The sequence below is a fragment of the Parambassis ranga genome, chromosome 20 (assembly GCF_900634625.1).
Source record: "Parambassis ranga chromosome 20, fParRan2.1, whole genome shotgun sequence".
In the NCBI taxonomy this organism is placed as follows: domain Eukaryota; kingdom Metazoa; phylum Chordata; class Actinopteri; family Ambassidae; genus Parambassis; species Parambassis ranga.
Genome location: NC_041040.1, coordinates 9,909,570 through 9,932,822, shown reverse-complemented (window position 1 = coordinate 9,932,822; position 23,253 = coordinate 9,909,570). Strand labels below are relative to the sequence as shown.

The 23,253-nt window shown below is 40.9% G+C and overlaps 1 protein-coding gene across 1 annotated transcript in view; it reads left to right on the top strand.

The window, feature by feature from the left end:
* The window catches only part of LOC114453504 (rab effector MyRIP-like), an 86,098-nt gene that overhangs the window by 53,924 nt on the left and 8,921 nt on the right, over nucleotides 1–23,253 (top strand). Inside the window, 6 exon segments of the mRNA XM_028433429.1 lie at nucleotides 9,593–9,729; nucleotides 18,944–19,030; nucleotides 20,124–20,221; nucleotides 20,449–20,529; nucleotides 21,061–21,222; nucleotides 23,030–23,207. Of these exon segments, the coding sequence (XP_028289230.1) occupies nucleotides 9,593–9,729; nucleotides 18,944–19,030; nucleotides 20,124–20,221; nucleotides 20,449–20,529; nucleotides 21,061–21,222; nucleotides 23,030–23,207 (743 nt within the window).

The window sequence follows — 23,253 nt, the reverse complement described above, 5'->3', positions numbered from 1 at the left end:
TCCAAATGTTTGTTTTTTGGTTGTTGTTGTTGTTGTGTAACTTAGTGGGAACTGCTCCCAGGATGAGGGCAGCTAGGGGCTTGTTTGGGAAGCAGGCATTTTGCCATTTGCTGGTTTCCTAATTGGTGGGAGTGCAGTGAAATGGCTAAATTTATTGGCCTTTTTTTGGCTGCAGAGAGTGGAGAATGTCACCCTGAGGTTGCAGAATCGTTTCAGTAGGAAAATGCTTATTTAGACACAGACACATGGGCACAGGCAAAATGTGATTGTACAAGAAGCTGGTTTTCTTGCAGGCTACTAAAATATTGGTGTAAAGCAGCATTTATAATATCAGGAAAGCCTTTGTGAAATGAAAGCAGGCATGCCGGTGTTGGTGATCATATTCATAGATGTGCTTTTTAAAGCTTCACGGTTTCAGGATGCTCTGCAGTGTTTCCGTCTTTGACAGTCTGCATTGAGAACATGACAGTGTTAATCTGAGCTGCATATGGCCTCTCTCTGGTGTATTGGACAATAAAACCCTGCTTATGTTATAAATGACTGGCGTATTAATGGGAGGTGACTTTCAACCCAAGGACATGTTCTGTGTGCAACCTGAAACCAGACCGTAAAGATGGATGATCCTCCTGTGACATCACTGTGTGGTGGCTCCAATTGTTGCCTTCTTGGTAGTGCCTGAGCCTGCCTAATTGGTTAATTGAACCAACTGGCACTCATAGTTACCGTGGTTGAGTTATATAAAGATCTAATCCCCTGTAGGGCTGTCAGAAACAGGAAAATTATATGCAGAGACCAAAGTCATTTGTACCAGGCATTACATATATTCATGCATTTTAACATGGAAGTTCACTTTTGGAGCCTGCCTCAAGTGGCAATTTGAGGTACAGCAGGCTGAGAGAGGACAGCTTCCATCAAACATTTTTGACCTGGAGAGGTCAAAAGTCATGTTTCACACACATATATGATACATAATTAAGTTTATGTTAATAGAACATGTGGATGTATTGTCATCATGGGACTAATACAACTGCAAACGTCAGCGTTAGGAGGTAGGGTAGGTAGATTTGGGATGATGGTGGCTGTTTTGTTTTTACACAATGTTTAGTTTTCTTTCAGGCAGCTAGGCAATTAGGCATTAAAAACCACTCATTAATGTTAGTCATAGTTAGTCATTAAAAACAGGGGAATGGGTTAGATCACCGTTTGTCAAGTCACAAAAATTCATTATATTAAACACTCCAGAGAAATCCGCACATGTTCAAAGACTGCATTATGAACTTCATGTTCAGCCACATTTTTAAAGAACAACAGCAGCTAGCATTGATGTGACTACCGTATATGTTTGACATCTATGGCACCGATCAATGCAATGACCTTTTCTCTTTACATGTTGATTGTTTCTTTCTCCGTTTGCCTGTGTTTCCATGTTGCCATCGTTCTCTGCCCTATGTTTCCCCTCCGTTGCTCCTCTCTAACCAGTGACATGCATTTGGGTAGTTGTCTGGTGTTGTCAGCCCAGTTCCCCCTGCTGCTCACTAACAGCCTGTTAAGAATGACACTTCAGTACATCGAGCTCTGGCAGCTTCTGTATGCCATTTCCCCATTCTCCTGTTTGTCCTTTTCTCAAAGTGACTCGCCTGCTATGTCTGGGGTTTCAGTCAGGTTAATAACCTCCATCTGTGCCTCCTTCTATCATTCTATACTGACTGCTTTTACATGTTACACCCAGATAGCTGTTGTTATTACTAAGTTGAGCTCAGCGATGTGCAAAAGAGCAATCATTGTAGATGGATACATTGACAATTAGTAGGACTGATCCTTTAATTACAGGATAATCTCAATAACAACTTTGCTGCGTTTAAGTAGCCTCTTCGCTCTTGATGCTGTGCCGTGCAGATAAAACGCATCTTTTTTGTTTTCTTGTCCTCAAATTGTGTAATCTCTAAAATCCTTTTATTTCCCTGGATTTTCATTTCCTGGCCGAGGTGTTTGATGACATTAAGAGGATAAAACCAGGCTTCCCGCCCCAAAAGTGACCTAAAAAAATAAAACCCTTGAAAACACCAGTGAGGCTGCCTTATTGAGATTTAATTACCATCTTGAGCTTTGGGACATTTGGCAAATTAATTTTGTTTACAGTCTTTTGCTTCATTCGACCTCTAATCAAATTGGCTTCACATAGCTGCTTAGGTAAAGGCTGCAGGGAGCTGCAGTTTTCATTACCCACACAGAATAGCCAGATGGAGAAACACTTGAGGAGTGTAACCGCAGTCTATTCTGTCACTAAATTTCCCACATTGCTGTGCAGCTGCAGAGCGCTGCCTCTCCACAAGTCATCCTTAAAATCCCATGTGGTGGCTGTGCTCTCATTTTTCTATATATTCACAGAGAAATATGTAAATACACTGCAGCCCATGAAGAAGCTGTCTGTGTATTCACTTCATTGGCTGATATGTAATGGAGTGTTTTAACATGACCCACATCTGATATCATTTTTAACAGACCTCCATGTTGAAATGACCCACATGTGAACAACAAATGATGTGACATCTGGCCAGCTGCTAGGAGCCAATGTGCTTCCTGCTGTAACCTAAATGTCTCAGATACTGTGTGAGTACTCTAGTATATTTGAATGGAGTCTTTATGTGACAAAAACAAACACATGTGCCTGCTGTGCATTGTGGTTGCAAGTATAAGAAACATACTTTTGTTTTTCTTTGTGTGTTTACATAACTTCAATTCCCACAATCCCCCTCTCTGTTGTGATGGAGGGCTACGTTTGTATGCATTAGCTGTAGCTGTTGTCTGTGGTTGCCAAAGTTACAAATCAGCTGTCGGTGGGAGTATCTCTCTGTGAGTTACATGATCATATATTATAGATTATTGACAGAATCAATTAGTAATGCTACATTTTACAGGATCCTCACTCTTTGCATGGTTTCTGGTTATGTGAGTCTGAAGGATTTTCTTAGGACATGGTAGGATGAAATGTTTCACAGAGCGAACAGAGTTAACCTTCTGCAAAAGCGGCTCTGGAGAAAGATGATAACAGGCTGCTGTATTCCAGAACAATGATAAAGCTACACTATAAATTAATCTCCTGATACACAGTTGAGCAAGGATGATCCATTGCTGTGTGGCCTGATACCAGTAAATCAGGTGTCAGATAATAGGCTGTGGTATTGAAGACTCCCCGTTTTCTGTGTCTTGAGTCCTGTTCACAAAACGTTCTGTATCATCCACACAGAGAATATTGATTCTAGGTTTTCTGAATAGCAGTTTGAAGTAGTTTATCCCTTTCTGGTAAATTGCAACCTAATGTTAGTGACTCATCTTGTTTTTAGGAGTACATTTAGCATCCGGTTCTTACCGTAATTGAGACTGCATAAGTTAGATTGGTGCATCCCTATTGAGCTTAACTGCTACAGAATATGTAATGGTTGTGTATAAGTGGTGTACTAACATGCAAAACTGTTGTTTTAAAAGAGCAGAGAGCAGTTTATTCTCTCCGTCCATGCTGTGTCTGGAGGCACTTTGTCCCATTTTATGACTCATTTCCAGTCGTCCATACGGTGCCACAGGCTTTCCGGGCTGCCAACACATTCATTTGTAACACACTGGATGGTGAAAGGCTGAAGACACAGAGGGAGGGAGAGAGTAAAGATGACAGCTTTGGGTCTTGAAAGAAAGAGCTAGTAAGAAGGAAGATGGCACAGTAAATTGCCTGACCATTTCCTGGAGCAGGACTGTTCCTAAATTTAGACGTTTTAAAGACACAGGTAAGTGAATGTGGCAAAATACCTCACTGTGAATCTGCCGCAGCTGTCCAAGTGTACCGAAAACACGGATTAAGATTGTGTGTACTGCACCTTTATACACATAAATGAATGAAAATGTGGAACAAATTGTATGCTGCCTGCAGTAGCCTTTCTAGTACTCAACATGGCAAAACATGGCCTTCATAACTATGTATTTATGTGAAATATGGAACACATCCTGAATGAAAATGCAAGTCTGCAGTCGTAGTGTTGTGTCCATTCAGTGACCCTGTGCTGTGCATGGGAGTGCCTGCCAATTATACAGCCGAAACAGACCCTCAGTGTTTTCTATACGCCCTGCTGATATGGTGCAATGCTTTGAGGGCACACGTCATGTCAGGACTGACTCTATCTCTAACCACCTTATTAAAGGATGAGCCCTCTTCCTATCTGAATGTCAATCACTAAGGCATAGGCAGCTGATCAATATTTTAGCTGCTTCCTGTAAAGGTTATGTACAAGACTGCTGCTGTGTGAGAGTTGTTTTCCTGCCTCCTGCAGGTCTTAAATCATAGCGACAGGCCAGTAAGGCTCTACCCAGGTTTGCAGAAATTCTCATGGGCATTTAGCGGTTGACCTGCAACCTTGTTCTTTGCCCCTCAGCCAATTTATGACTATGAGTGTCTTTAGAGCTGTGCAGTAGCAACAGACAAAATGGTGTTGTTTATGAAGCAAAATGTCACCTCAAACATGCAAATATTTTTATATTTGTACATATTGAAATCCTACCTACGTAAAATGTGCAAATTCCTATCACGCACAAGCATCTGGGATGCATTTAATTGGTCCCATATTTATATTCTAGCATAAAAACAACTCCAGACATAGAGCCAATGTTACAGCAGACAACTCAAACAACAAGGAGTCCTTCAACAGATGGTCTGGGCCCCACAGGAACCCTGATCTGCATCTCATGGAGTCACTCTGGGATGACAGAAGACAACATGAATATTGATTTGATTTAAAGACGTCTGTTTGCATGTTAACTCACACAATCCTAGATGTTTTGTCTTGGTCACAAATACCATGTGTAAATAGATTCTGTTCCACACTAACACTATTTTCAGATGTACAAAAACATCATCACAGAAGCAGCAAGTGATGCTGCAGGATTTTCTCTTTATGCTCCAAACAGATCAATCAATACTAATATCCTTCCTCTGCTAATACGTTGGTTTTGTAATGAGCCGTCAGCATATTTGGGTTTCTTTTTACATATTTGTGTAACGGCTCAGTGACAGCTAGGCAGAATAATAATAAAGAATGAACGTTTCCTGCACGAGGGAGCACAGTTTGATTCTGTGCCAGCTGTGAACACTGGGCCTCTTTCTACCTGCTTGCATGACCTGTGACATCCCTCCTCCTGGGATTCATAAACTATAATGACATGTAATTTTTGACACTTTAATATTAGCATTTCTGATGTTACATTTGGACTGCTGACTTGGTATTGCAATAGACTGCCACCTCTCAGCTGTCCATACAAAGGGTAATGATAACAGATTTTGACTAGTTAATAGAGAGGTTGGTCAGAGAAAATGGTTTCTGCGTGTAAGGATGATTGAGGGCCCTGTGGGAACACTAACACATCATCTGCTTAAATGCCAATTTTGTTCTCTCTGGATGTTTTCATACCCTTGATGACGGTGTTGGCAGGCAGAGGCTGACTCTGCTGACACTGTAAGAGCAAAGGAAAATGGAAGCATTGGTGCCTTGTCCTCATTTGACATTAAGTGAAGTCTGGCTCTTGGTGATGTTGTATGCAGAACTCTTATCCCATTAATACATATTACAGTGAACTTAGAAACACCTCTCTCTTGAACATCACCTGGTTGGACAAGCTTGTTATAAATTTACAGTACATTAATAACTGCAAACATAAAGTATTTAATTGTGAAGCTGCCACTAGAAGTGAATGTATTATGCTATAAATGTACAGTAAAAAGCTCACAGTGTATGTTTAGCTTTTACTGTCAAGAGGATGTCATTGAGACCTCTCAACTTGAGAGCTTTAACCCTTGAGTCCTGCTTTAGTGAACTCCCAACCTTCTTTCTCCTCTTTTGCTCCTCTCCCCACTGTCTCTATAGCAGCTTCAACAGAAGCTGAACCAATTCATTAGAAGGCCCAGAAAGTCAATTATGGTAATAGTCCCTTTTGCCTGGGGAAAGTTGAAACTCAGCAAAGCCAGCTACATTTGAATGCATTCTACCACATATTCTTCTATATATTTTATTCAGAGTTCATTTAAATGTGCAAATTGGTCTTCTGAAGTAAAAGTGCTAGAGAGGAGAGCAAAGCCTGAGCAAGGAGGCTGAAGCTTCCACACAAAGCTGAGGGAAGCAACGATGGAGGAAGGGTAAAGCCAGTGTCAGGAGACCATCCGCAGGAATCCCTCTTACTTATTCATGCAGCTGCTGAGCATCAGGGAATCTCCTAGCCTCATTACAAAATGAGTATTTGCGGAAGCTCACACAACAGTGGAGCTCTTGCTTGAAAGCCTTTGCTTATCCCCTCCACTCTTCTTCCTTCTTCATCTCTTTTTTAGATCAGATCACTCTGGGGAAGCAATGTCATGCTTCATTCATCCAGACGCCTCTCCTACTGTCCTAAAAATCTCTCTCTCCTTTTTTTTCTGAAAGGGAAAGCTTGCCTCTTAAAAGTTTGTGTTTCTAGCATGGATGAGAAACACATGCATGAGCTGAAATCTGTATTTACTGTGCCAGTTTGATGGGCAAGCAGGGAAATAAAGCATGAAGCTAATCCACACTGAAATGAACAGCATGCATGATAATTATATATGCATACATTAGGGTTGGGCGATATTGGCAAAAAAATTAATCACGATTAATTGTGGCATTTAGCCGATAACGATTAATTTGACGATTAATTGATGACAGTTGCACTTACATGTTTTTGACTCTAAATTGGCACAGTGTTCTAGCATGATACCGACAAATCATCAGTCAAGTTAACTACTTCATTCTAACAGGTTAAGCTGGTGATTAGGCACCAACCAGCCATGGAAATATGTATTGATAATATTGAGGCACAAACTGCTTCAAAATAATAATGAAGCAAACATTTAAAGTAACTTTGTCCTTCAAATGCTTTTATCTTAAGGTCACAAAGCATGTCAACATTAAAATTAAACAGACAAATAGACAAATAAGTTCAGAAAAGTCACATCAGTGATTATTTCAAGTTAAAAAATGTGTTTGTGCAAATGAACCTGTGACTGGAATATGTCCCACACTAGTGCATGTTTTCACTCAGACTGTAGAACAGCAGCAGAAAAAACAAACAAACCGGACAATTTCACATTTAAATGTGTGTTTGTGCAAATCAACCTACGTTACGTTCTTCCAGTGCTTCGTTTGGTCGTAAGGAGCACACTGACTAAACGTATCGCGGATTCTCGGCTGAGTGGAATTCTTTCAATATCTGCTGGAGGAGACTTCGCTGTTGTAGTGTTTCCTATCTTGCTGTGGAGTCCGTAAATAAAGATCGGAGTTCATTCATTTGATACGAGCAAATATTCAGTTACTATAGCAACAACCAACGCTCCACGCTTCACCTAATGCATGTCGCGGCACTATATACAGCTGTAGTGTAGTGTTGTGGCCTCGCTGCGCTTTCTTCGGCTTTCTTCGTGCTCGGGCTTATGGTGACAGACGTTGAACTTATGTTAGAAACGTGCTGCTCCGCATTATTTAACTGAACACCACTGCCTTCCACCATTATTGTTATTGTGGGCTCACATGTGCGCGGGTGATGGTGAGACTACGCCGCACACAAAAATGCGTCATCATGACGAGGCACTAATCGCCGTAATCGATAAGTGGCAAATATTAATCGATTACAGTTTTTCTGACGATTAATTGCACACGATACGAATTTGCACAAGCCTAGCATACATATTCTTTGTCTGCCTGTATAGCGGTTATCAGTGCTTAACCAGTCACAACGTGTGCATGAGACTCTATAGAGGATTCTGTTCAAAGCCAAAAACATATTCTAAAAATTGGGTTTGGATACATAATAAATTATAATTATGTCTTTGTCATCTCCATGGCTTCTGAACTAATCCTGAGAACACTAACCTATAGAAAATGGTGCCTTCATTTTACTTTAATTTTGCATGCGCAACTAGGCACAGAGCTTAATTTCAAAACGAATTAAGATTCCACTCTCAACAATATCTTTAGTTGCACTCTCCTTTTCTTCAATATCTTTCAGTTCAAAGGTTGCCCTCTGCTCATTTTAAAGTACAAGTGAAACCTATTTGTATTTCTGCCTCATATGATGCCACCTCAGTGCTGCATTGCTCCTCTGAGATTCATTTCGTCCTCGGGCCCAGATGGAGATAACAAAAAAAGGAAAAAGAAAAGAAGTACGCCTCTTCACTGGAGCTCTGCAGCCACCATTAAAGTGGCTGGGTTGACCCGTGGCATGAAATTAAGTAGCTGAGGCCCATTGAGCAGCACAGCTGATAGAGGCAGAGGATAATAAATCCAAGGGAGGGAAGCGTGGAGGGAGGTATAAAGGAGTGAGGGAGTGAGGGTGTAGATGTGGCCGCCCATGCAGCCTCAGGGGCACTCAGGATCCCTTTATTAGCATGGCTATTTTCACCCTCCTCTTCCACAGCCTGTCTACTCATTTAGCAGAAGCATCAACATGCACACCCTCTAAAGACCTCTGTCACATACTGTGTGCATTCGCTCACTCTCTCTCTTTCTTTCATAATCTGAGAAATGGAGTGAGTGATATAAATGGCGTATGTAGTTACATTTGTACAGTAAAATGTGGGTATAAAAATGTGTACATGTGTGTAATTGTGTCTCTTTAATTCCATCTTTGTCTGTTGTGTAGGACAGTAGCAGGAAAGAAAACGAAGGGGAACGAGAGATTAACCACACAGTTGGCAGAATTTCATGCAAACCAATGCAACACTGGCGCAAAGGGAGCGCTTTTCTGAGGGCTTTTCATAACCCTCACCGTTATGAATTACTGCTTATGTAATCATCTGCTCTGTGCAAAGGCTGGACTGGTTGGCATTCAAGCACCCACCAGGCCAGGCACCGAGAAATGAGAAAAAGCCTGGAAAAATGTGACATGAAAACTCGCCAAACAAAATACACCGCTTAGACACGGCATAACAGTACTGAACATAACACATCTCATATAATTAATAGAGAGAGAGAGAGAGGGAGAGAGGCACCACTAAATATGTTTTTTAATGCCCGTTATTTGCTTACAATCAGTTGCTGCTAGGTTAAAAAATGCACAATAACACAGATCCACAGCTGTATAAATGTCTTCTGTTTGGGAGTATCCCTAAGAAAACCTTCATTCATTTTTGAAATGATCAAAAAAGACTAGCTGTATATCCTATGATTTTAAAGAACCCTGCCTGTAGAATATAATGCCATCTGGTGGTGAAGTTGCAGATTGCAACCAACTGAATCCTTTAAGAGAACATATGGTGGCCATTTCTTCAAAATGTTAAAAGGTCCGACACACTGAGAGAGAGAAAGAGAGAGAGAGGACTTGTTCTCTCAGTCTTAGCTAACAATAACACAACAATTCATAGAAGTGATTATTCACTAATGAAAACATGAGTCCTATGTTTAACCACTAAGAGATCCCCTTTTAATGATTTTTGGCTTGAACTCAATCCTGCTGTAATTAAAATAAAATCTGATTCCTGCCAGTTTCATTACCATCTGTTCTGTTTGGTTTAATGTTTTTTTTCTTCCCTTTTTTTTTTCTGCAGAATTCTGAGGACGCAGTCGCTTGAATGGTATTATAACAATGTGAAGAGTCGCTTCAAGAGGTTCGGCAGCGCCAAGGTTTTGAAGACTCTGTACAGAAAGCACATTATTGAGAGAGGAACATTCTCTGATCTCCCAGGTAACTGCTTCATGCATGCATGCCTCTGTCTTTATTATGTTCTTCTGCAGTTTTAGTTCTTTTCTGCATCATGTTGATTAATGTGCAGTGCCTGGCAATGTTTATGTCGTGTTGTGATTAAAGCAATTTCGTTGAGGTTTGGCTGGAAACGTTATCTAAAGTCCAAACAAAGAGAGATGTAAGGTTTTGATCGGACATTAAGAGAAAAAAACACGAACAAGCGGACTTGATTGCTCATTAGTGTGCTTTGTTAAATGATCAGTCACTTAGTTTCACACATTTTGCGCTGAATGATTCTCCTAATTACTTTCTTCAGTGGTGTGTAAAAACAAAGATGTTCTCTGACACACATCATCCTGTTTAAGTCCAGGGTAGATAGTGATAATGTGGAACTTGCCAATATTCTTTCACATGTGCACTTTTCCATGTGGTATCAGGCCGTGTTCTTGGTCATGTGTTACAGATGGATAATGGATGAGAGACTGCGGGTGAGCTGCCCCAGAGTTTAATCTGAGGCTCAGGCCACTTTGGGTATGGTACCAGCCGGGTGGCAGCAGAGCAGCTCTTTTTTTTTTCCCCCCAAGCCTCCCCACGCTTCACATAACATTGTTTTGACCCGGCGGCATCATGATCAGTCTGCCTGTGTGGCTGACAACAGGGCATTATTTCCTACCCTCCTACACAGGATTAAATGGACATGGAGGAAGCACAGAGGGGATAAATCAGGTCAGACTTGGGTCACAGCAGGATGAGATGAGAGGATGTTTAGGAATGGTCACAAATGGAGTTTGTTTTGGTTTGGGTTAAGTGATACGGACTAAATTAAACACAAGGAACAGCTAGGTGCTTTGGTTTAGCTCATACAGTGGAGGAATTGGGATTGAGATCAACAGATTCTTCCAGGCATCTAACATTTGTAAAACCCAGTGCTGCTATTTTGATGGGCTAAAAATACATACTCTAAATAAACTGTATATATAATAACCCATAATCCTCACGTTAATGCCTGATGGCCATATTTGGCATTGTGGGAGATGAAGACGTGTATACATGTCATCAGATATCCATATATATATATTTCTGTGTAGCACCATGGGTTTCTGTTGCTTTCGCTGTTGTTTGCACATGCAGTTAGGTTTAGACATACTTGATTAAATGGTTATAGGCAATAAAACTTGGTTAATTTAGAATAATTAAATTATTCATAACATAATTTTAGAAGGCACAACTATTTGTCTCACAGTGGGAAGAATTGCAAGAATAAGGATGGGCCTCGAGTGTGAGGAAGTCAAAACTGAATATACAAATGTGCCAATCAGGGGCTGGATTTTCCACTTACATGAGTAATTTGTCCCTCTGAAGGCAGAAAGTTTCATGATTTCTGTTGTAGCTTTCACTGTTGTGTGCCAAAAATAATTCTCTTTTTTGACTTACTCTTCACTTTTCTCTCCCGTAATAATCAACCGTCCTCCTCACTCTACTTCTCTCTTCCATCATTTTGGGCAGAGGAAGGATTATGTGGCTCGACTGATGGTCTTATAGCTTGCATGAACCCAGCAGATTACCCTGTTTCAAATTCCCAAATAGTCGCATCACTGCTCCCACTTACTGGATATCTGACTGGCTCGTATGATATGGATGTACTGTGATGTGTGCATGCATGTGTTGGCCCTGAGTGAAGCTTATCTGTGTCTAGATACCACAGCTCAGACTCAGATGTAATCACTATCAAATATTTTAGCCTTCCATTTTGAGTATTCCTGTTTTTCACTTAAATGTAAAACATCTTGTTTTTTTCATCCATCACACACCTCTTTCATGTTACATCAAACTGAATCAAAGGGAACTTTAAAAAATGTCAAAAAGAATCCAAGGCTACAGCTGTAGGGGGGAAAATTAGGCTTTTGATTTTTTTTAAACAAAAATTCTCTCTAAAAGGCCACTTGCAGCGAAAAAATGGGCCATGTCAAGTGTCTGCATGAATATATAACAGTAATAGATTATCATGATTTATATCTTTTCTTTTGACTACAATATAATGAGATTTTTAGCTTGGCAAGTAAATCAGCAGCAAGCTGCGGGAAAAATTCAATTAGATAAAGATGTTGCTCATTAACAAACTTATGTTACACCATCTCATTTGGTCTCTATTAGCTCCAAGACTTTTATTATGAAACTCTGTCAGAATCTTAACAGGTCTCTTTTCTTCATGCATGCAGCAAAGCAGCCGCAGGAATGTAAATCATTCTCATAAACCTTTTCCCAACCATATGTGAAATATAGGCTGCTTTTATTCGTGCGCTGCCTCATTTTTTATTATCACCAGGGGGCCACTGGTTGGGAAATCAATTATATACAAGTGTGAAATGTCAGCTGACATGACAGTCTGTGAGAGTGATGCCACTGTTTTACATCTATCATGTCCCCAAAGAGAAAGTGTGACCTTCAAACCAACAGGAGGGGAACAGGCAGGGAGCCATTTGTACGTTCACGTCTGTCTTCTCTGGTAGAAGGAAGGACCTGCAACAAATGCCGTCTGCTGTGTGTTGATCTGTGTGAGTGTTAGTGACCACTTAAAGACAAACACTTAGCAAACTTAACCAGAATCATCATTCTCAGAACTGATGTCTTTATTACATCATCAGCTGATACCAGCCACTGTGTGTTAGATTAGTAATCGATGCCTTTGATGGCAGCGGGAGATTAAACTAATGTCTGCAGCAGTTGTGACACAGTCTCTGTTACATTAAAAACTCTTACAGCCTGCAGTAACAAAGTGAGATTATGAGATGTGACAGAAGACTGTGGAGTTACTGGTGTTGGTCACAGAGGTGCAGAAAAGCAGTTTAGAGCATCTCTTTTCTTTAAATGGAATAAATCACAACACAAATCTATTAAAACTGTGAGTTCTACGGCCTTTTTGGGGGGTATTTATTCTCCAGTTTCCTTCCACAGTGCAATACATGCAAAGTAAAGGTAGTCTGGAATTACTTTATTATTATTTTAAGGTAAGACTAATATCACACCTCATCTATTAGTAGATTGTGTACATCAGGATATATCCAGGATAGCTGCTGTGTTCAGTGTTAATCTGAGATAATCTAAACTCCTGCTGTTGCTCCTCTAATTCTTGGTGAGATAACAAACAGTACTAGTATTTCCTAAAATCTTTAAAGGTGTTAAAAACCTCCCTTTTTCAGAACATGTGTGAACAGGCCAAAGCTGTTTTATATCAAATGTGTTCATGTTTCCAAGGGATGTTATTTTTGCCCCCCGTGTGATAAAAAGGCTATAAATGCTTTGGCCGACAGTGTTATCAGGTGTTTGTTAAATATTTATATCATCCCCTGCCTCTCTAGTCTGATTTTATGGTATAGCATCATAAAATTCACCACGAAATGCATCGAGGAGAGTCGATTAAAAAAGAGTCAAGAGCAGGAATGATGGATTTTATTTTTTGGCACTTAAATCTCGTTCATTTCAAATTGGGGATTACTGATGTCCCACTTTTCTCCTGACTTTTGTGTTTGCTGTCACATCACTCTGAAAGTCTGTGGGAGGCTTCATACCCATCCAGCAAAGACGATGATGACTCAAGAAATGCACGAACATATTATCACCTTTAAACATGCTGTTCTCTCCGCTGAGAGAGGAGATGTAGAGGAAATGTTTTTCTGTGTATGTATGTATGTATGAATGTTAACTCTGTCACTGACTGCTCTCCAAATCTGGAGATGTTTCTGCGAAAGTCTGTTTCACTCTTTGCCTTAACTTTTAATTTTGTGCAGAATGATCTTTCCGCAATGCTATCAAACAAGGTTACATAATGAATCCCATTCATTTACATTTTTTTCCACAGCTCAGTGTAGCAAAGCTAAATCAATACTTGGTAGAATATAGAAGAGGAAATGTGAATTACACTCATGCAGTCCCATGCAGGTCTGATCCATTTTTGTCCTTTAAGTTTTTACTCAGCCAAAAATGGCCCTAACCTTCCACAGTGAACCACAGAGCAGTAGGCTATGTGTGGGTGTAGTGAGTCACTGTCAGGACAATATGCACCATGACCTTGGGTGCTGCTCTGCTAAAATAGCAGAAGCAGAATTTAGTAACAAAACCCAAGGAGCTTCTGATTCACTTCAAAGGATTTGTTCTCATTTATGTCTGTCTTTACTGCTGCCTGCAAGATCAACCTGCCCGACTATGGCTCAACTGATTCAGACAGTCCTGGAAAAACTGTGACGTTAGGGATCATCTCTGCTGTCAGTTTTCTTGGAGCAGGGGACAGGGCTTTGTCTGCAAGGATTGGAGGGCAGAATGTTAAACAGCTGCCCAGAGCTACCGCTACAGCTAAAGGGCTGGGACCATACTGGTGTTAAGAACACAACTGAGTCAGTTTGCACACATGTCAGCTTGAATGCATTCATTTGTGTGTAGATGAAAGATGCTTGAAAACCCTGACCACTGGCTGTGTGGTGATATACTGGGGATGCATTTAAATCAACTGCTGCAAATAATTTAGGAATCCAATAAGTCCAGCATTGTATTACAGTTTCCTCTTGTGCAGTGGTTTGTGTTGGACTGGTATTTTATCTTGCTGCTGGCTGAACTCTGCATTCTGGGTCTTTTTCCACAATGTAGTTGTTGCCCTGCTTCATGCAAAAGAAAGATTAGACCAGTCAAAGGCTCCTTTTAAGTCGTCAGCTAAGTACCTTGACATTGGTTTCTTTCTGTAGAAGTAAAAGCTAATTATTGAAGACGTTTTGCTCCTTCGCTTTGCATTTCACCTCCGTGATTCTAACTTCAAAGGCAGCCTTTCAACACATTTGCCAGAGCTGGAGGAACCACCTGTGTGATTGGTAAATTAGATAAAATGAGTTTATTAGGCATCTTACATTGTTTGTCTTGACAGATTTAACCTATGCTAAAATCCTCTCGATTAAAGGCGAGGTAAACCCTCAACGAACTCAAATTAAAGAGCCAGATAAACCTACTGTTTTGTTGTTTACTTTCTGCTGCCACCCAGTCTGTTATGATATAAACTGACATCCTGTCGGTTCAGCCATTGTTCCGAGGACTTTGTTTATGAGACTGTGTGTGCTGCCAGATGCTGCATTGTAATTGAAAGGAAACCGTCTGGACTCTCCTTCCTCCTCCTGCTGCTGCTGCTGGCACTTCATGAACGTTAGCTCTGAGTGGAGCTTTACAGGCTCATTTATTTATACACTCTCTTGCTTATTGTTCCCCCTCTTCACACTGTCTCGCTTTATGACACACTGTTTGTTTCAACCAACCTCTCCCAAATTATTGGCATGCAGCTGTATGATTTTTTTATTTTTTTTCCCACAACAACAGATATTTTTGATTCATTTTGCAGAAACTACTCCCATTGAACTTTGGTGGTTTTATCTTACACTAAAGTCAACACGTGGTAGAAATGCATCCTGCAGGAACATCCCAATAGAAAGCCAATGTGCAAACATATTTTTTATACAGCCGTTCTCCATTGGCACCACATAGACCTGCCGGTTTAGTCACAACATTTGTCATGTGGTACTCGCACGTTTAATTCTAAGTCAACACAAAGGCCACTGAGCACCACTGTCCTGGAAACAGATAAACCTGTCCTCACCTCATGAAGTTTAACACTAGGTGAAAAGAAAACAACCTGTGTGGTGTCAGGGGACTTAGCCTCAGACCCCTGAGTGATTGCTGTCCACCTTCCCCTCCCTCAGACTCACATATTCAGATGACAGATGATGTCAGATGATGGTAACATGAGCATATGTTCTTTAACATAAATGTTACATAATGTCCTATGTAAGGCACTTTGTCCATATGGCCGCCATGTTATCGACCAAATGTGGTGTTTTTTCCTTAGGACATGTTTAAACTGACTCCTAAAGCTGCCAAACTAACACACACAGTGACAATATGCTGATCTTTGGTTGACATGTTTGTTTATGTGTTAGCATTCACTACTACCCACATACATGTACAACCAAGGCTAACAAGAATGTGAATTGTGCTCAGGTGGTTTGCACACTCACACATGACATGACCTGCCTTCACTCAGTCAGAGAACTCAGTAAAAAACATTTTAAAATTCACGTTCTGTCTTTGTAAATGTATTTCCCCATAGTTGTAAAGTTAATTTGTTGAGGGCTATGACATATGCAGGATTGTTAGACAAAAATGTTTCATCTGTGTTTTGTGGCACATATTCCTTTAGCATTCTCTTAAATTACGTCAGTCTAAAACACCTACAAAGCTGCTGAAAATATGCCCAGTAATGACACAAAAAGACAGGATTCACTGGAGACCAAAAATGTCAATTTACTGCTGACTAGTGTTTACTACATATGGGATATAGTGAATGAGTAAACAAAAGAAGCCTATACTTTAGTGTCTGATGGCATATAATGACTGTAAAAATATCCGCCAGGGTTCAGCGGACCTGCTGCTACATTACATGATGGGATGTTTCCAGAGGGGGAAGTGGTGAATGAAATGATGGAGCGTACAGTACCCTTCGTCACTTCTTTAATGACAGTCGCCATTCTGAGCCAACAAATGACGAATGCATCTTTCTGTTGTGTCTCACCAGTCACTGTATCGTAGCTGCTTTGTCATGCATGATTCATGTGTGACCTGCGGGCATGAATGGATATGACAAATAACACAATGACGTAGTCTTGTGGCAATCTTCAATCTTGTTAAGTGTGTTGAAATATGACTCATTTACCACAGCTAATCATGTTTAAGATCAGGATTATGAGAAGTATCCTTCACTTTAAACAGCTTATAAATATTTCAACAGCAAAAATGGATCACATCTGTAATATGAAAAGAGATACTCATACTGACACATCCACTGAGAGCTCTCTCTGTTTGTCCCCACAGCTCAAATAGAGGTTTTTTAGTGTCTTTCAGCTCATTGTTTTGGTTTAAAATGATTTGTTTTTGCTCAGCAGAAGGCAGCTGTTATCAAACAAGTTCCTAAACATTCAATTACTACCCTAATGATCCATCAAACTATGATCTTTTCTAAACCTCTCCACGTCCAGTATCTGCAAAAAAAGAGTCTAAATTTTGTCCAGTCCAGTTAAATTGTGTAATGTAGTTGAGGGCAATAGATTTTTTTTTCTGTGTGTGTGTGTGTGAGCTGCCTGCTTCCCTGTCAGTGTGTGGTTCTTGCAAGGTGTCTCACTTTCTCTGACATCAGTCCTTTTGTGTCTACATTGTCCGGAGCTGCTGCAGGTAATTTCCCCGCCTATTGTACCCTTCCACACTGCCAGAAACTATAATTCAGCTCTAACCAAGCGAGAATGGTACAGCTCTGAATGAGGCTTCAGTCAGCATGAGACTGTCTCTGGGAGAGAAGGACGAGTGGAGCGTGTAATGGTCTGGAGACTTGTTACTCCCGTGCTGTGGCTGGGAGGACTGGAGAAACACAGGGCAGTGTAAAAAATCTAATGGCGTTCCTCTATGTACAATAAGGCAGACGCACCTTTAGGCTGCTGTTAAGGCATAGAAACATCAAAAATGTTATTTTCTAGTTGAGTTATAATGTGTCACTGCATGTCAACGTAAGAGTTAGTGATTGCTGGCTTACAGGTGGAGCTTTGAAAAGCCACAGAGCTGAGGTTTGACGAACAGCAGTTCATCTTGCAGTGAAGCTGCTATAGTATGTCTGACAGCTGGTTGTGTTGTTGCTGCTGTCGAAGGAAGAAAAAAATAAAGAGAAATACAATTTTGCTTAGCTTTGCATTTTCATGCATAAGACTCATTGAGCTCTCTTTGAACTTCTTTTATTAAGTGTACTGCTGCTCTTTGCAAAATGTATCTATTTACTCTACCAACCTTTCATCCAGTAGCAACACTGCAGAGTAGAAGAGGCTGCGTTGCACTTAGCTATGGCAGAGATCAGTATGTGGCTGCTGCTGCTTGAAGCCAGACTCTCACCAAACCACCAGAGTCTGTGCAGCCTTTCCAATGAGAGCAGCAACAGATTAATGACAGTGGCGAGGAGACAAGTAGTCAGTCTTGGTTGTGCTTGTGTTTTGTCAGCAGCAGGAGCTGAGCCTCTGGAAAAAGGCCTGGGTTTTGGTATGAATTTTGGTTTTGTTGTAGGTCTGGATGCTCAATTGGAAACAAGCAGAAGTGAGGACTGGAGGTGGAGCTGGATGCTGTGTCTGGACCTGTGTCTGAGATGGACATGTACCTGGAGCGTGGTCAGCCAGAAAGCTGACTTGCATTCACTGTGGTTGCTTAGCTAAATCCCTCCTCCTGTGCTGTTTGACAGTTTGTCTTCTTAATAAGCTGCATGGCCACATTTACCCTCTTCATTTTTACAGCTGGACCAACAACAAGGGCACAATAAATGTGAGCCACGGGAGAGATATCTAACAGGAGTTAATGGGCCGCAAAGGGAATATGTGGTTTTTGCAGGCGGGGACGTTGGAACCACCACAGTCTCCATGGGCTCACATGGCTCTCAGTAGATCTTAATAACACCCTTCTACACCAAAAATAAAAAAGTTAGTTTCTTATATCTTTTACTTAAGTTTACTTAAGATCAACTGAAATACAGAGCACTTGGGCATCTACACATGCTTCCATAGAGAATACAGGAATGTCAGTTGTAACCTTTTCCTCTGAAAACACAACAACAGTTAGTGGGAGTTTTTGTCTAGTAGGAAAGCACAAGAATTATATCACAAAAAAATGTCATTTCAGGTCACAGAAGCGGCGTCTTTGCTGTACAATACTTCTAGAATTTGGAGTTTGTTTGAAAGGGCACTTACACAAATATAGCACCAACTCACAAGAGACTTGGCCTGAATTATGCTTAGAGAAATAAAAAAAAAACAATGCATGGAGATGCTTACATGCTCACGTGATGTGTGTTTGAAAGGGAAAGGGGATTACTGGATGAACTGACATTTTCTTTCAGCTGTCATTTTGTTTTTTGTCCTACTCTCAATAGAGGAAAAAAAATGAACAAAACAACACTATTGACAGGATGACAAATTAGAAATGGGAATACAGTTGACAAGAGTACAAACAAAAACAGATTTTGTGTGCAGTCTAACCTACTTTTAATGTGACAACACCACCAAAATACAGCTACATTATTATATGGTACATGCATAATATTTGCACATCTGTGACAGAAGACTTTATCCTGAAAGCTTTTCTCACTCTGTTTCAGAAAGCAGTGTTCACGAGGGAAGCACCGGCAACGACAACGATGGCAGCGTCTGTGGCAGCGACTCCGTCTTTTACAAGCAGAGTGAAGGTGAGAGATGTGTTGATCAGCAGGCAGCATTTTCTGGTAATTTCAGCCCCAATTATAATCAACAATGTTTTTTTTCTTTCGCCGTGCTCTTCCTTCTTCCCTGCAGAGTATCATTTTTTTCATCATTTGTCCCATTTTCCTAAAAGGTTTTTTGTTTATTGCTCATTAACTGTTGCCTTAATAAACGAAGACCATTTTGCTGAAGGCGTGTTTGTGTGTGAGTGTGACAACACACACAGGGAGTGACAGTCCTGTTTTTAATCATTAAATTGTACACACATTAAAATTCACACACACAAATGTAAATTCACTGGATACACATAAAACCACTGACATGCCTTCTTGCAGATGCAGATGCACACATAAAAACACATTCTCCTACTCACAGGCACACTTTTATACACAAATAAATATGCCACTTAACAGCCCCAATCTAACAATAAAGCCAATTGTATTTGTTTACCAGTAATTATGAGGTGTTTGTCTAATGATAAGATCTGCCATTTAGCTAATGGCAGCTCTTGAAATCCCTACCAACACACACACACTCCGTTTGTGTGTTTGTTGGATGTGGGAGTCTTGATACTGCAATAAGTCACTGAGCTTTGATTGTTGAGTTAAAACAAAGGTCAACAAGTCATTTTAGTCTGGGTCAATTTACAGCATGGGACTTTCTGCACACTTGTTAGGCAGGTGTTGTGCCTTCAACGACCACAAGGGACCGCATGATTGGGTGCATCAAGGGCTCTTTCACAAGCTACCATATATACTGATCCAGCACGGAATTAGCTAGTACACATTTATGGTTTGATGATGGCATACATCATCAAATTATCAGATCAACAAAGTTATTGCAGCATTGCCATCTTAAGGATCTGTACAACAGATCAGGCCAGTTTTGCTTGCTTAGAAGTACAAATGTCACATTCATATCAAGGGATCACAAAGTCTCATCAGGATTTTTTCCTCAAGAACTATGAATATCAGTAATGCCACACAGCTATACTGCTAGATTACTAAAGGTGAAGATGAGCGTGTATGTCTGTCTGTGTATACAGCTGTTTATGTGTGGTCTGTGTGTGTGTGATACTAGGACACAGCATGGCCGAGACGCTCACAGTCGCCCTGCGTGTTGCTGAGGAAGCTATAGAAGAGGCAATCGCCAAGGCAGAGGAGTTCAGTGACAGCTTGGTGAGGCGTCCTTTTCATCCTCTTCTTCTCCTACCTTTTTTATTTCCTCCCTGCTATCCAATCCCCTGTGTGTGTTTTTTTGTCATGGCCACATGCTTCTCCTCTGTTCTTGCCTCCCTGCTGGTCTCAGTATCAGCGGGATGCAGTCATAGTTCTTGGCTCTCCACAGACCCTCTCCTGGTAATTCACCGTCGCTTTGAACAGAATGTGTCTGTGTGTGTGTGTAGGAGAAGCAGAATGAGGCTCGGTATCTGCGGGACCACAAAGAGGAACTCATAGAGGAACTTGCCACAACCATTGTTCAAAAAAGTAGGTTTCTGTTGGTTTATTATCATCCTTTATGAGAGTGAAAATCAAACATCAGGCCAGCTCTGTCGACTATTATGATTTCAAACAAAAGCATTTACATTGATATTACATTTTAATGAGTGATGACAAAGGGAATTAAAGGCCCTTTCATCTTTTGAAAACAAGGTTACAGTATTATTTTAAAAAAGGCAGACACTTTCGTTTGCCAGAATCTGCGATACATTACATTCAAATTCAGCTACTTTCATTTTAATCATATCTTTATCAACATATTTGCATACTCATACACCCTCAGCACCCTTTTTTTCTCCACATTGAGGATTACAGTGCGTAATATTCAAATAGAAACTGTATTTATTGGCTTTAAATTTTCATTATGACAAATTATTCATGGATAATATAAAATGCTGTTGTATTTTCCAATTTGCATTATTATTATAATCCATTACATAAAGCTTGCTGTGTGATGTGTAGCTTTTACATTCTCTCATGTCCTCTCTCTCTCTCTCTCTCTCTCTCCTCGTCTTCAGATCATCCAGAGGAGGAAGCGCTCAGAGATGCAGACAGAGTACGACTTTGTCTGGCCTCAGTCACAGTCTCTAATCCAGCCCAGTGAACTGCCCTCTCCTTCTCAGCCTCACTCTTCCTCTCAAGGACCACAAGACCCCCTCAAGACCTCCTACTCTCTCTGGGTGAGTCTAGAGCAAGTCACAACACTCTGAGCAATTCACACCGCCAATGGCATCCGTATCTGTCCATGTCAAAATAAAACCGCCCTTAGTGAGTGTAAAGTCCTGACCAGAAGCATTTGCTGTACACCATGTGTTTAAAGAAGGCATACACACTGTGCATTTCTAACTTCGATTTGCACCACGTACAGTATAATTTTCCTCTGTCTGTGTTTTGGCGGACTGACTGTTGTGCTAGCTTTACAAAAAACACGGGAATGTTGTGCTTGGCACTGTGACTTTTCAGTGACACAGGTCACAAAGAGTCATGTGAAAAAAGTAAATGCATTCTGTGGAAATTATTGTTTTTTTTCATTTAGAGAAACAAAGACTGATCTGCTGTGAGACATTGCCATCAGTTAGTGGCAAAGTTAAACTCTTGAAAAGAAAATTATCTAAAAAGATTTGTTTGGAAAATGTAAGTACATCTTTGGCATTATGATTTATTTGCATAATTGTCGACCAGTCTCTGGCAGTTTTGACCACTCTTCCATCCAAAATTCCTTTAGTTTTAAGATGTTTGAGGGTTTCAAATCCATTTCAAATCCCCACACACCATTTCAATGGGATTCAAAACTGAGCTTTCACTTTGCCATTCCATAACCCTCCATGTCTTCTTTGGAGGCAGCCCGTTGTGGATTTGCTAGTGTGCTTATAGAATGATAAAGATCCTGTTAGAAGTTTGAAAACCAGACCCTCAAAGTCTACCAAAAAGTTACATTTGTTAGCATCTTACCTGGTATCCTGACTCAAATTGAATGAAGATGATGTAACAGGGATGTGTGTTTAATCGACGTGTTTTAAAACACATCAGTGAGCCATTAAACAGACCACAAATATGCATGGCTAGTACCTCTGTTTTGGGTTGTTAGTTGTTGTTTTTATATGAATCAGTCTGGATTTGATATCTGTGCTTAAAGGAAATCCAAATCAGACAGTTTGTTTCCCTAAATGTTCCAGATTTGAGAAAAGTATACACAATACGGCAACAAAACACCACTTACTCATGTACACACAAACACACACCTGGCAATTTTTCACACTATTAGTCAGCAGGGACTCCTGGAGATTTGTCGTCGTCCTGTGTGTGAGCGGAGCATCAAAGCTGCGTTCCCCGAGCCTCTCCGTTCTGTTCCTGCTGTTTCACTCAGTGAAGATCAAAGTCCTGTGAAACACGCCGAGATCCTCCTCGACTGCTCTGCCCGCCATGGGACAGGCTCTGTTTATCAGCTTTCTGCAAACACACTCATTCAGACATGCAGATTCCCACTCGAATCCACAGAGTTTGATAACACTATAAACCTTAATGTTGCATCCCACTCATTATAAGGATGGATGCTTTATCCCTCTGCCAAACAGGATGGTTCTGGCAGTGCTTCTGAAGTGACATCAGACTTACAGCAGAAGCCTCATCTAAAATGTCTTCATAAATCTATAACTTCTGACATTGCATATATATAAAATCAGGGGTTGTTCCATGGAAGATGCATCAAGATGAATCGATTAAGGTCCTGTGAGTGTGTGCTTGTCACCAGTCCATGTGAGCCGTTCACTTGTTGTTATTTAGCCCCACCTGCTGGTGAGAATGTTAAATCACAGCCAGCAATTAAGTTGGCCCACACGCTCTTGTTCATACTGTATTTCTATGTGATTATTGAACTATATGTGGATGTTTTCTGGCCATGTCCCTGCTGTAGTTGTATCTCTGGAGGTCAGTCTCACTCAGATGTGTGTGACCTAATCTGTGTTGTTTCATTGTGTGTGCTTCCAGCGATCACGGTCGGCATTCTCCCTCACCAGTGACGACTCCCCAGAGAAGGGTCCAGAGGAGGAGGGTGCCGGGGCAGGTGGCGGTGGTGGTGGCTTGCAGGAGTACGCCTCGCTAAAGAGAGAGGCCAAGGCCACGTCTCTTCCCAGCTGGAAGAGCATGGATCGCCTGGATAACTCCAGTAAATATCACAAACACAGACTCATTTTTCATCACTAAAGAGTTCA